Source organism: Anas platyrhynchos, chromosome Z (assembly GCF_047663525.1).
Source record: "Anas platyrhynchos isolate ZD024472 breed Pekin duck chromosome Z, IASCAAS_PekinDuck_T2T, whole genome shotgun sequence".
In the NCBI taxonomy this organism is placed as follows: Eukaryota; Metazoa; Chordata; class Aves; order Anseriformes; family Anatidae; genus Anas; species Anas platyrhynchos.
Window position 1 is genome coordinate 27,580,385 of NC_092621.1, and position 14,963 is coordinate 27,595,347.

Here is a 14,963-nt window from a genome sequence, read left to right on the forward strand (position 1 = left end):
GGTATCAGATTCACTCCTTGACAGCTATTTTAGTATATTTAAGTGACATCATGACGGATGACGGGTTTTGTGGGTGATTTTTTGGGGGTGGAGGTGTTGTTTTAATTTAAAAAACACCTTTTTCTGGTTTAATCCTGCTCATCAAAAATACGTTCCTGAAACTGAAAGCTAGTTAATCAATACATGATCTCACACGATCCTTTTTTTGCTCAGCTTCAAAGATCTTTCAACACCAACTTGCCAGGTCAATCTGTAATGGAATGAAAACTACTGGCCAGACCATATTTAATTTCCAGCACTTATCAGAAAATATTCACTTTAAACCTACAGAACCACTCTGGATCCCAGTAACAGTTTAAGAAAAACCATTTCAAATTCCAGCTGCAGACCTAGGTGAATTGTTAGTGTCATTATGAATAGAAAATAAGCTACCATGTGTGTCAGCTTCTATTGAAACAGAAACTTTGGCTGGGGAGGGAGGATGGATAGGAAAAATACTAACAAACCTCCCACAGTAATGCTCCATGAGCAAGCAAGGCACTGTGAATAACAAAGTGACATTGGAAAGTAGAGTGGTTGAGACACTGTTCTATTTTCAACTATTTATCCTGTTGTACCTATACAAAGTCCGTTGGATTCTGATCTTGGATCATGTTTTAGTGACTGACTCTTCAGCCCATCCTGAAGTGGGTTTGGTCTCACTAGCGTTACCTCTGTGGACAGCTTATACCCTAGTGCAAGGCAACCAGATAAATAGCTATGGCTACATGGGCCACAATGACATCAGGACCATTATGTGTTTGTCTCAAGGTACGTTGCCATTAGCCTAGGCCCTTGCAAAAAGTACAGTAGTGAATCTAAAGGACGAAGTAGCTGCAACCCAACTCAAGGCTTTAGAGGCACTATCCATAAACTAACAATTACTTCTATTGCTTGTCTAAGCACAATAAAAGACAGATCTGAGAAAGGACTTATTTAAAAAAAACAACTATTTGTTTATTTGTTTTTTTTTTTTTGTTTGTTTTTAACTAGAACTTTTATTAGTAGCCATGTTCTTTTTTCACAATATAAAGAGGTATCAGGTACGTCAAATCTTACCTAAGAAGCGGTAAGCTTTGACTTTGAATTGAAGTTCCTGCAATTCTTATATAAAACATCCACTGTCTTGAAGGCCACATCAGGCCTTCAAGAAGAATAGAAGACCACATTAGTTCTGACACATTATAAAGACAGCTTTCTTTTTGCTGTCTCTGAGTTGTGAAGACCTTATTCTGGCATGGACATAGTGGGCATCCTCCACAGAGATTACAAAGTTGCAATGTAGTTTCTCTACATAGTTGAACAGACAACTGTTACCAGGAAGCAACAGAGTAGTCTTTGCTGATGCAAGCACACCCTGTCATCTCAGAATATGCTGATACAACACTGTATCCACCAAGTATCATGCCACAACTATGACAGTTGTCACATCCAATACTCCCTAATAGACACGTTGAATTTATGAAAATTAGTCGAGTATTATTGGCGAATGACAACGGTCATCACCTTCTGATAATTTAGTGTAAGCCTGATCATCTTCTTATTCACAAAGTTCAGAAGGCCGTAGAAGATAAAGATGTAATTATAGGTTAAAAATAATAATAAAAAACAAACAAGGTATCGTAAGGATTGTTCTACAAAAGCCAAGACAGACAAATTAAGAAGGATGCTATTTTTGCCACTGTGTTTTTGATGGGAGAAGGGGGGTAAGGTATCTATCAAATATTTACTTACAGAAGGTATAAAACAATTAAGGTTTTGATACAGACAAACTTGGGGAATTCCATCATTTGGGACAGTAAGGTCTGAAACAAAACTCAGAAGTTCTGCTTACAGATTGAGCCACCTGTATTATGATCCCTAGAAATCCTTCCTCTGATCTGCCTCATGCTTCAGATGTCTTGAACAAGTGCCTCAAAGCACCATAACTAGAGACTGGAACTGCCTGCAGCAAGAGAGTGAGAAGGCTCAATTTTCAGATGTTTTCTTGTCCCTTCCTTCAAGGGAACAGAGTTGGGACTACAGAAGCAAAAATGTAAATACGGAGGATTTAGATACGTGACTCGGAACAAAGAATGAAAGCTCCAGAAAGGTAAGAAGAAAAGAACAACGGAAGTAGACATGACACTCTTAACTATTTTAGTCAACCAAAAAAAAAAAAAAAGAAAAAAAAAAAAAAAAGAGAGACAAGGATCTGGGAAGCAGTAGTAATAACACGCACACATTCCAGAAAGCCAGAAAGTTACTTATTTACAGAAGACAGGTTTACAGGGTTCTGAGCTCAGTTCAGGGGACACCTTAAAAAAAAAAAAAAGAAGATAGATGCCAGGGCAGCACAGCACCACTACATTATCTGCCAGGCTTTATACCTGTCAAACCAAGAAGGAGCAGCTACAATAACAGAAAATCTGAATGATACTTTCATTTACAAATAAAGACAAACTTCTTTCAAACAGTTTTCAATTAATATAGGCTTCATCTTGCCCAACTGAGGATGACCTCTGAGCACCATACTTCTTAGGAATTACCTTCCAGAGACCTATACCTCAGCCTTCAATGATTTGAGATATTTAATTCCATCAGCTTGCCTACTGTCTGACTTTCAGGACAGCATGCTGTTTCCTGGATATTTGTTTATTTTTATGTTTTTACATTCTACAATAGATATTTATAATGTCAGGATTTGCATTTCTGAAGATAGCATTGTAAGTCTGGACAAACCATTAGAAGAAAAAAGCTCAGGCATGCGTTAGCTATAAGACTGACCTTATATTTCCACTGATAAATTGTAGCAGGGCAACACCTGCATTCAGGAAGATCCAAGCCTTTATCAGCTTAAAGAGACTCACAAAAGTTTAAAACCAAAACCAAATCAAAGCCTACATTATGTGTAGTAGTACCATGAGAAACCTAAAACCTGCATGTTATAAGCATTCAGATACAGGAACTTTATTCGGACAAAGCTAAGGCTGGAAGGGAAAATAAAGTTAGACTTCCTTCAGATGGAAAGTAATATTTCTGGTACTAAAAAATGGCGACAATTTGGTACAAACTTTGTTGCGGTAAAATAAAGGTGCTTGAAATATGCTTAGATAATAGCTCCTGAATGTGGGAATTCTGTAATGGTGGATTAAAATGTACGCTATTTCCCTTCTCTAGCCAATCGACTTGTAGGACAGATTGCCAAGAGAAAACTCCTCAGGAGAGAGACAATGAAAGAATACTTTCCCAGTTGTAATGAAGACAGGGTCCACCATATTTCCCCTGCTGTTCCAAGAGGATGCAAGAGTATTTTAACTATGTAACAGCTGTTCTAAAGACTAATAAGGGATGGAGAGCTGCTGGCTCTCCATCAAAAGCAAAACCTCCATAAATAAAACCAAAATAAAACCTCCATTCAAAGCAAAACCAGCCAACAGTCCTCTGTTATCCGTCATTAGTCCTATCTAAGCAATGTAACAAGATATTTGGAACTTGGCAAACACAGTGAAAAATACCAACACTGGACTCTATTATGACACAGAATCACAGAAAGGATGAGATTAGAAGGCACCTCTGAAGATCACCTGGTCCTACTCCCTTGCTCAAGCATGGGCACCTAAAGTGGGATGCCAAGGACCATGCCCCACCTTCAGTAATCTGAAAGTTTCCTGACCTTGAAATACAAAGCTGAAGAAGATGAGCAGCCCTGGACAAAAGATTGTGACTGAAAACATGATTGATGCAGGACAAGATCTTCTCTGAAGCAACAGATACTTCTCAGTAGTCTCACAGAAGACTACATGATGTACTTGAGAGACATCGGTGCAGGATGATCCTAGACAGCTCTTCTTAGAAGTTAACTTGCTACTTCTCAGTTTGGTTGCCTTCCTCAACCCACCAAATCCTAAATGCTTCCTCCCTGCAACGTAACAGCTTTAAAACAATCATGATGATTAGCATCTCCTACCTTTCATTCCATTCCAAATAAATTAATGTGTGTAAACATTAAGAAGGGGTAGAAAGATTATTGGATAAATTGGATTGGAGAAGCTGAGAAGTCCTTGGCTTGGTGTAAGCACTGCTTTGCAACAACTAAAACATCAGTGTGTTATCAGCACTCTTCTCATCCTAATACAAAATGTAGCACCCTACCAGCTACTAGGAGGAAAATTAACTCTGTCCTAACTGAAACCAGGACACCTAAGCAGATCCATTAGAAAGAGAGATCCTGACATCATTAAACATACATCAGTACCTAGAACCTCAAGCACAAGTGGTGAGCAGAACAATGAAGGGGAAATCAGCAGGTTAACTGGTGTTAGAGAACATACTGAGAGAAAAGATGTGAAGCAACCTCCTCACCATATCCTTTGTACAAATTCCAGATCCCAGTACCAGACTTGATTTGTGTTTTTATTTTTCTGTTACTGGTTTAAAGCACACAAGCAATTAAGGTATGATACCACATTCATTAACATGTAAGTGTTGGGTACTTTATATCTACGCTACCAACTTGCTCAATAATTTATTAACTTGGCTGATTCAGGTCTTGAAAGCACTCTCTCAAATTTCAGAGATTTCTCCAAGACCTTAAAGATTATCAGAATACTTCCTATGTGGGCAATCCAAAAGCACTGTGGCATATCCCAGCCTTCAAATGTGAAAACATGCTATCCTTCTCTCTTCTTCCTACTTTGGTATGCTGACAAAACACAAACAAAACACTAGTTCAAACAGCATGTAAATGATCTCGCCAATGCTTTAAATATTACAAGGCCACATGTAAGTAAAATATAATTCCAAGTGGTAAAAGCAAGCACACCTAAAGCTTGGAGGGAATACACTAAAAGACAGAAAAAGCATTGTCAGCACGACACTAGGGAAAAAAATCCCAAACAGCCCAATGTATTAATGACAAACATAAAAAGGCCACGTGTGCTAAAACAGGTTCTGAAATAAATCTCTCTCACTAGTGAAGACCTCACAGATCAGTAGCTGTAGTACACTGGAAAGACAATCTTTCATATGAATTTACCAGCAGGTAGAGGTTATGCAGTATGCCATAAAGAGCATGTACTAAGATCCATAAGAATAAGCCCTCAGTAAATACTGAGTGGGTTTCTAACTCCATTTTACTAGAATGACAGGGAGATGGGGGGCGGGGAAGGAGGTGTTAACTAGAATGACATTTTACTAGAAAGACTTCAGGATAAAGGTTCTGACAGGCAGCCTCTTCAGACAACTCTAGTATGTGATCTTTAAAATGTTTAGCAGGCTGACTACTAGTGATATGATTGTAACCAGATCTAGCAGCATGTTTTTATGTTGTCTACAGTCACAATTCATCACCGTGAAGCAAGTCTATTCCATTTTCACTACAGTCTCAGAGAAGATTTCATAGGAATTCAGAATGGAATCTGTTCTAAAACTTTGAAACTACAAGCAGCAGTAAGTTAGCAAATATTTTACCACAAAGTTTCCTGAGGGGATGAGTTCTCAAAAGACTATCGAGATCCACAAACCAGCAAACCAACTGCAGGAATCAGCTTCTTATTTCTCTCAAGGTAAAGAAAACAAAAACCAAACAAGTGAAAAATAAAACCAGAATAAAACAATCTGTATGTCAAGAACTCACCTTCAGACTTTAACTTCGTAAGAACGAAGATCAGGTAGTTGTTGAAATCTGGATACTGATTGAGTTGTTCTAGTTTCTGAAGAGAAAGACTGTTAAGGAAAAGTGAAATCTTCCATATGCAGCTTTTATAACTTTCCAGACACAATTATTATTAAATTCGTTGTGTGCTACTGTGTCATTTTAAATGGTTGTATATAAAAATTAAAATATTCTGAGTAAGAACAATCTGAAAACAGTCTGCAGTCTTCATAATGAAGCAATACCTTTTACTTGTGGTGAAATCTGAAAAACAAAACAAAACAAAACATCCAGGGACATAAACAGAAGTTAAAAGATCCTTAAAGAAATATTTTTTAAACCATTAAAAATCTGTTTCTGTATAGTTTTGAATTTCAGTATTTACAATCAGAGAAGCCCGCCAAACTAAGGAATCCACTGAGACACAATCCCACAATACATTTTTTGTTTTTCTCCACCATAAATAAAAGCACTTTGGCCTATCAAAATCATAAATAGCTATTTGATTTTAATGCTATTCACTTTCTTAATACCAGACAAACTTTTTTTTTTAAAAATGACTCTAACTAGCTGCAGCCTGCGCTCTCAGCAATGAGAATTAATTTAATTGTAAATGCCTGGCTATTTGTAACAAGTTTATGACTTGTTTGAGATGGTGGATAAGTATAGAGAACTGTTCTTCCTTATACATACCCATTTTCTAGAGTGCCAGCTTTCTGAATGAGTGTCTTACTAGCAGTATCAACCTCTTCAGTATGTCCTTGGGTAAACTACAAGAAGAATTATTATGTTTCTGAAGAGCTGCGGAAGTATGTAGCTGTTTTTCTAAAATCTACTGCTTCTTCTGCCTCAAACTTCTAAGTATTCTGTGCTGTTTGTCTGGAAAAGCAATCTGGCATTCTCCTTATATCCTGTTCTTGCACCCTGTTATGAATTGATATGCTGCTCGACAATGGTATTGTAAGTCATAAATATGCAGCATCATCTTCAAGTTACTGACATACTGATGATACCTAGTAGGTTTACGCCATCAAGAAGTTCAGCAAAAAAATAGTTTCTGAAGAACAGTGCTTGATTCACATGCATTGCATTGACTTCACTTGCAATTTAGCTGAACCTCTAAGCATTCAAAATAGGGAAAACCTTAACCAAATTCATCTGTTTAGTCTCCATGTCCCACTAGGTACCTCACACTTCTCAAGGATCCTTTTCCTTCTAATGACCAACAACTAATTTATCTAGTCTCAAACACAAACTTAAGAAACTTTTTAGATATTTAGGTTGTTTGCATTGAGTATTAACTTTGCTAGAGAAGCCAATCCTCTCACCACTCAGTAACAGAGCAATGCACACTTATCACAGCTACAAGATACTTTGTTGTGAAACACAAGAGATGAGTGTAAACGGCAGGATGGCCATGCCACGTGAAAGTAATACTGACTGTTCCACGTGGTGCCTAGAAATGATAAAACACACATCTCAAGATTGTTGTTATAGCTGCCATTCCAAACAGCTCTTTCAGGAGTCAAAAAATAGGGTACTTTGTCTTGTAATTTTTTTTTCCCTTCTCCACAATTCAGAAACATGACCACCAAAGCAGTGGGTTGAGAATTACTAACGAATGCAGGTCACAATGCCTCAAACATGAAGCAGCAGCAAAGGCAGGCAGAAAGAACTCAAAGAGCAGTGTTAAATTAGAATACACCTCACCAGTCTAGGAATCAAAGAATAGCTAATAGGCCAGATTTTCCTCAACATCCTCTCCACCTACATTTTTCTTGGAAGAAAAAAAGAGTTAATTTTTTCATCTGACAAACGTTTGAAAGCCTTACTGATTCATAACCTAAATTAACAAAGGATTTTGGCTGACCTGTGCTCCCCCACTTTATTATATTTGAGTTCTGAGCACCTAAATGTCAGAACTGTGTCATAATGAAAAAGCACAAGTGAGTACACTGATAATCTTACATTAAATTATGGACTGAAAAGTACTTCAAATTTGAAACCATTAATCGCCATCTTGCTTGGACATGTTAATAAGTAGCACCCTACAATACAACAGCTATCATAAATGGACTGAAAGGCTATTTATTTATTTAAAATTACAGATCATGACCTGCCAAGCAGTATTAAAACATTCTTCCAAATTATCGTGTAATAGAATAAGGAAGTGTGCCAATGCTCTGCTTTTAACAGGCCTACACACGAGGATTTTGCTCTTTGAAAGCAAGCTGTATCAGCACAGCAGGGAATTACCACTTACGTTTAAGAATTTCTTATGTCAATTAAGTGCACTTTTGTTAAAAAATAAATAAATCTGCTCATCTTCAAGATAGACAACATCTACTATGTTGCCTGTCCAACATTTACACTGATACTTTTCAAAAAAGAAAAAAAAAAAAAAAAGCAGGTTTTTTGAAGGTGAGCTGTGAAATGTCTTTCTACACTGTAACATCAGTAGCTTTAAACAGTTTCGCATTTGAAATACTAAGGAACGCCTGCTCAAGCTTGAGGCATTATCAGAGCGCTTCAGCTAGCCATGCCGTATGGTATTTTCCAAAGGAAGAAACAGCGTTTTACAAGTTTAAGGCACAGCTCTGAGAGCAGGGTGATTGATATCAAAACTCACTTTGCTTTTCAGATACTAGCAGAAGCTGTTCTGTGCTTGGCCGTATCGGTTAGCAAAGCACAGAAGTTGAGTAAATTTGTCTTTGAGCTAAACTCTTAAAATAACCTTACCTACAACGGTCCTTACCTACGCGGATCAATTCTGGTGCCATCTGCTAAGATCTTCGAGCACCCGCCTTAAATAAAAAGGGAGCAAGATAACCCCGAAGGGGTGGGAGATGGCAAATTCGCACCGCCGGGCGAATCTCAGGAGGGCTTCTGGGCATTTCGCAGCACGGATGCGGTCGCCCCGAAGGCCCGCGCGGGCTGGAATATTTTTCGAGGGCGAGCTACGCCTCCACCGCTCCCAATCCAACAACAAAAAATAAAAAAAAATAAAAAAATTCCCTTTACATTTTTATTCCGCCATTTCATCGTTTCAGGACTGGGGGGAGGGGGAGGGGGGAGGAAGACGGGCGCGCTCCGCTGACAAAAACCCGCCCGGCAGAGCCGCCCTGAGGCGCACCCCCCCCACCCCCCACCCCCTTCCCGCCGCCTCACGGGAACCGCGGGCGGCGGGAGCGGGCCCGGGGGCTCCCCCACGGCCCCCCCACGGCCCGGGGGAGGCCTCGCTGCGGGCCTGGGCCCCGCCGTGCCGTGCGCTGGCGTTGGCCCAGCGCGGGGTAACCCGGTAACGCGGCCGGCCCCGCCGCCAGCCAGGGGCCTGAAAGGGGAGCCGCGGCCCTTGGCGGCGGGCTCGCAACAGGTGCCCGGGGCCGGGGCCGGGGCTGGGGTTGGGGCCGGGCGGCCCCCGGGGCCCGCAGGCCGCGCTCCCCCCCCCTCCCCCCTCCCGGCCTCCCCTGTCCCCGTGGCGGCCTCGCCCCAAGGATACTTGTTGCACGGCTCGCTGCGTGGTGGTGTCCGGCGACTGCGACTCCTTGAGCAGCTGCAGGATCTGCTGCAGCCCCTGCTCGTCGGGCTTCCACTCGTACTCCATCTTGGCTGAGCTGCGAACACACCGCCGACAACGGCGCGGGCCGCCCCTCAGCGGCGCGGCGGGGCCCAGGCCGCGGGGAGGGAGGGAGGGAGGGAGGGAGGGGAGAGGAGAAAGGAAGGAAGGGAGGGAGGAAGGGAGGGAGGGAGGAGGGAGTAAGGAGGGAGTAGGGAGGGAGGAAGGGAGGGAGGGCGCAGCGCGACGCCCAGCCCGCTCCCCGGCCCCACCAACCGCCCCCGGGGGTGAGGAGGGACGGACAGAGGGACGGACGGACAGACCGACACCGACACCGACCTGCTGCTGCCTCCTCCTCCGCCCGGCCGAGCGCACTGAGTCACGGCGGGGCTGACGGCCCGGCCCCGGGAGCCGCCTCCTCCTCCTCCTCCTGCTGCTGGTGCTGGTGGCGCCGCCGCCGCTGGGTCCTAGCGCCCGGCCGGGCCGCCCTCAGCCGTCCCCTGCCGGCGACAAAGCGCCGCGAGCCGTCAGCGCCTCCCCCCGCACCGCCGGGGGAAGGGAAGGGAAGGGCAGGGCAGGACCGCACGGGGGGGGGGGGAGGGAGGTTTTTGGGAGAGAAAGCAGCCCCGGGAGGGGAGGGAACAGCGCTGCGAAAAGCCAGCTGGGAACTGACTGCCCTGAGCGCCCGGCGCATCCCACCCCCAAAACGCAGCGCCACACGCCTCAGCTCCAAATCATCGATCCACTCTTATCCGCCCGTATCCGCACGTTCCTGCTTGTACATATTATACACGCGGCAAAATATAAACACACACTGCGTGAGACTCCTGCAAAATATGGATGTGAAAGCCTGCAGTTCCCCAGCTTTTACGACTAAAACTCATTCGCTGTGTTTGTAAGCAGCCTGCTCGCCCAACACAAAACTAGTTTCGCTTTCTGCTGCCCCTGCTGCAGCACAGCGCTGGGGCTGAGCCGCACGTGCGCTGCACATCGCAACCCTAAGGACTGAGGCGATCCCGAGTGTGAGAAACTAAGCTGGGTTTTTGCTGTAGAGAACTAATTTTCTGTATTCCAAGGTAGTTGTGTAGGCATAAGAAGGAGAAATGCTAAGCAGGTAAGTGGACAGTAGAAGGCCTCACTGTTCCAAAATAAGGCAGAAGCTTGAGAAAAGCGGGATGAGCAGCGTGAGAACAGCAGAACAAAGATCACAGGTTCTCAAAGCATAAGAAAGGAGAAATTAAAGGGTTGAAAAAAAAAAACACAAACAGAAAAACTGTACATGTATGGTATAGAGAAGCGTCAAGTAGCTTGCAAACCTGTAGTACTCAGGCAATGAGGAAACAAGGGAGGTGATCAGGCATCGGGTAATAGGGAATAAGAGGCTATGATTTGTTTACTAAAATGCACTTCTGATTGACAGGACGCCTGCCACTGCAATCGTGAATAAAATAGCTTCACAGAAGATCCCATCCGAAAAAAAATATTTGAGATTTTTCTCACACCAAGGCATCAAGGACAGGGAAAAATAGCGATTCCCAGGTAATTTGCTGCGTAACTCTTTTGCCTCACCTCCCCAAAGCTCTCAATTAAATCAGTATTTAAGTTACAGTTAGCTGGTACTAAGAAGTGTACCTAGCCAACTTGCCTTCTGTTAAGGTGAGCCACCAGCCTTGCAGAAGGAGCCAAAACCAGTACCTGCAGCAAAACAGCAGAGCAAACTGGAACAGGCAACAAGTATGACAGGCCGTGTACCTATAATATCCACGCTCCTGGATAATGAGGACAGTCAGTCAGGAAAGCATGCACACTGGAATAAGAAGCAGGAAACAGGTAAACAGCAGAGAAGTATGCAGCACAGCACGCAAGAGAACAAAACCAACGGACAGAAAAATACTGTCTTTTAAAATAAACAAGCAAACAAATACATGGGATGTTTGATGCTACCTGCTGTTAAAGCAATTGCCATGGTTATCCCAGGGCTGTTTGGGAGAGATTTCTAAAGCAGTGCACCTCTTTCAGAGCTTTTCCCACTGAAATGCCTACAGATTGGAGTCACTAAGACAGGAGAGTAAAGACCAGTTACGAGGAAAGGAAGGGCATAAAGTTTTATCCAAGAGTTTTATGAGCAATGGGAATTGCCACTCGTTTCCCTCTGGCACGGAAAAGTCTCAAGCAAAGAATCACGGCTAACCATTCAGACCATCAGAAACTATGCTTGTGGTTCACAACATATGTGCAGCAGAGCTTTCCGTAATGATGCTTACACAGCTGCAGCAGATGAAAGGTGAGGTCCAACAAGCCAAGGAAGTGCTCATTTGGATCTCACTTCTCCAACTGCTGCCTTACCAGGAAGGTTTTAGAAACTTCATTATCACTGAGACTTCTGGCTCACTGTCAAATTTGGTTGAAATTGTTTAGAGCTTCAAAAGTTACTGTCCAGAATTTATGACACAAGGATTGCATCTGCTTAATTTGATCAGGAAACCAAGGGCCAAACCTAGACAAAAATAAGATTAGACATGGGAAACAAGGGACGAAACTAGAAAGGAAGGTTGAGAGGCAGAACAGGAAGAAGCAGGAAGAGAAACAGGCCATGGATCTGGAACTAAGAAAGACTGACGTAGGTTTCCTTTCCATGAACATGACCAGAATTAATTCCCTGTCTTTCTGCTGTGGAAAAGAGAGAAAAGGGCATACAAAGCAGAGTAGGAATGAATGGGAACTGCTATAGTTAGTGGAACATGTAAAAGCTTTACATGATTGTCCTACGGGGCAGGTTCCTCCTGAGGTTCTATATAGGATCCTTTACCACTGGAAACTACTCAGCATACATAGAAATCAAAGCAGGTAACTAATTAGCTGGATACCTTCTTTTCTTGACCATTACCCTTGAAGTTATTTTTACCCATCTTTTATCCTTTAAATTGAGAGGGGAAAATACTTCGAGTGAAAAAAACAAATACGAATGAAAGTAAAGAATATTGTAGAAGAAATGAGACAATTGCTTCTTTCCAAATACTTTGCCTCCTTGTTTTCTAGTACCGTTTCCCTCCAGCAAGAGTCTTCTTGTGTAGAGAGAAATTCAGTATCAATGTTAAACTAAGCAGTGGTTAGAAGCCTGGAAGATACCCATCAAAACATTTGATGGCCTGGTTCATCCCACTCAATCAGTAGAATGCACCAGAAATAAATATGGAGCACTGCATCAACATATGTAAAGACAAAAGTTCACTGAAGACAGGAGACTGGAACACATAGTGAAGCCAATCTTTGATGCCTCTATTATCCAAGCTTCAGATGTCCACTGGTATCACAGAAATGTGTATTAAAAAAAAAAAAAAAGAGAAACATGCAAACAAACAAACAAAAACTCCTGAACTAGTCTGCATCTTTATTTCTCTCTTGACAAACCTCACCATGTTATATTTGAGCATCCACAAAGAGTGCAAAGATAATTTTTATTCTTTTTGTTTGGGAACTCTTTGCTTTCTCTCTCAGAGTGTCGCATTAGATCAGGATTAAATCACACTTTTCAGGCATATCTCATACAAGGTGAAAAGGGCTGGGGCAACAATGGGACTGCAGGGGCTGTGTGGGGTGTTGGGCTGGGGATCAGACGTAAGGCACCACAGGTTTTAACTGAGGCTGGGGGGCTCTCCCTCCCATCTCCCTAATGGAGGAGGGCTCCCACAATCACAGCTAAGCTATAGTAACAACTGTGCAAGCCTGACCTTGGGCCCTGTTTCCTCCTTCACATGAAACATCCCAAGTCACTTCTGTGCCAGAATTTGGTAACCCAGGTTAGACCCTGACTGCTCGGCTTCAGAGCTTCCCAGGACAGACTGGGCCACAAACTGTGTGAATTTACTCATTTTCTGTCTCTCACCAGGGGTGCTGGAGACAGCTGTAAGGAGGTGAGGTGGTGATCTGTGAAAACTGTAAATCCACATAAATGCTGCATGGTGGTGGTGTGTTAAAAACTGTAAATCCACATAAATCCTGCAAATTGGACGTGGGACAAGGTGTTTGTGAGAGGTGCTCTGCTAGCATAAGTTTCAAAAAATCTGAATAAAAGTGGTGGTACCTGTAATTATCTAGGAAAAAGGCAGTGGAATTTTATGGAAAAGCTTGGTCTGCTATGATTGCATTTGGTACTGCAGACCAAAGGCAGCCAGAAGTTGGCAGTTTCAGTGTTGATCTAAAGTTTTTTGTGATTGTTACTGGGGGACCAGTTCCCTGCCTAACTGGCCTACTCGAACATCTGGGCAGACTGCAGAACAGATCAGATGAAGCAAAATGATCAATTCAAGTCAAACGGTGATAGGAAAAAGGTGTCGCCTTACGCTCTTTTGTCTACGCAAGCTCAAGCAATTGCTGCTAGCGCTGCTGACACCGCTCCGGCTGTGCTGCCAACGCCTCTGGGCTGCTCCTCTCTCTCCCCTTCTGCACCCCCGGCTGCTGATCCCGATCGTGCTCCACGAGCTCCGTTAAAGGAGTTGGTCCTCCCTCCGCGTGCGTGTGCCTTTTAGCGCGGCAGGCTCGGCGGCGGGACAGCAGCAGGCGCCGCAGCTACAGGAGGGCCCTGGAAAAGCATTACAGATGATTAGAAGTATATTTAGAGCGTATGATCTGACGTGGACAGACGCTTCTCAGCCTCCAGAGGCTTTGTTGACAGGGGACGGATGAAACGACTGTTTGGCCCAAGACGAGCGAGCGGCCGCAGCCCCGCGCGGCGCAGCCACGTGTCTGGGCCGGGAGCCAGGCTGCAGGCCCCAAGTGCGGCAGGGCTGGCACGAGTGGGCTAGCAACTGCAGCGAGGGGGCTACTAACTGCGGCGGGGGCAGCGGGACAAAGAACAGCACGTTGGACACAGGCAACAGGCTGTCAGCAAGAAACGGGAACACCCCTCTGCTTTTCTAACTAGGCTAGGGAAACAGCCGCCGATGTCTGGGGGAATAGATCCTGAAGCAGAACAAAACCAGCCCCAGGTTGTCTCATTATTTGTAGATCAAGCAGCCCCAGGTACCAGTAATTATTCTGCAGAACATTTCCCAGGACGGCAAGGTATATCAATGGAAGAAGTAACAAGCATAGCCACGTTTGCATACAATTAAAGGAGGAAAAAGCAACTCGGCAGAGGAAAGAGAATGAAAAAGCAAGTCCCCTGGCAGCAGCCTTACTTGGGAGGGACACTAAGGGGAGGCAAGTAACAGAAATCAGAGAAGCTGAGATCAGGGCAGAGGTCGAGGAACACCAGAGAGTTGCTGCTGTTACTGCAAGCAACCAGGACACGAGATGAGAATGCCCCGTTACCCTGGGCAGGGGACCTAAGACCACAGTTTAGGGAAGCCCTAAATTGTGGGCAGGGGATGGAGAGAGGATGATAAGAAGTTTCCAGACCCCCAAGCCCCAGCAGTGGAAACCAAAACAGAAATACACCTCCCAGGCAGATCCTGGGAACCTATATTAGATATAAAAATTGGAAATAAGGTTTATGCATGTTTAGCTGATACTGGAACAACTTACTCCACCCTAACCAATCTCCCAGAGAGCTCAAAGGTGACAGGAAAAGTAAACGTAGTAGTTCTAGAAGGAAAACAGGTAAGCGTTTGAAAGATAGCCCCATTTGTACCATTACAAATATCAGTAGACCTTTATTGTTGTTGCTGTTGTTATTGGAATCAGCATCTCCAGATTTGTTAGGGTGGGACTTATTGGACTTAGTGCACAAAT

The 14,963-nt window shown here is 43.7% G+C and overlaps 1 protein-coding gene and 1 long non-coding RNA gene across 3 annotated transcripts in view; one reads left to right on the forward strand and one right to left on the reverse strand.

Moving 5' to 3' along the window:
- Positions 1–14,963, reverse strand: part of TNPO1 (transportin 1) — an 86,191-nt gene that overhangs the window by 54,397 nt on the left and 16,831 nt on the right. The window contains exons 2-5 of one of the 2 annotated variants that reach the window (XM_038171030.2): positions 13,574–13,812; positions 9,570–9,730; positions 9,174–9,288; positions 5,657–5,732 (exon numbers count right to left, since the gene is read on the reverse strand). In XM_038171030.2, coding sequence (XP_038026958.1) covers positions 5,657–5,732; positions 9,174–9,278 — 181 coding nt within the window. In that variant the 5' untranslated portion in view covers positions 9,279–9,288; positions 9,570–9,730; positions 13,574–13,812. The remainder of the gene's footprint in view (positions 1–5,656; positions 5,733–9,173; positions 9,289–9,569; positions 9,731–13,573; positions 13,813–14,963) is intronic. The other variant, XM_038171031.2, reaches the window with a different exon arrangement.
- On the forward strand, positions 8,927–11,369 carry LOC140000748 (uncharacterized). The gene is made up of 3 exons (XR_011805940.1): positions 8,927–9,047; positions 10,651–10,769; positions 10,887–11,369. It is a non-coding gene; the product is annotated as an uncharacterized lncRNA (long non-coding RNA).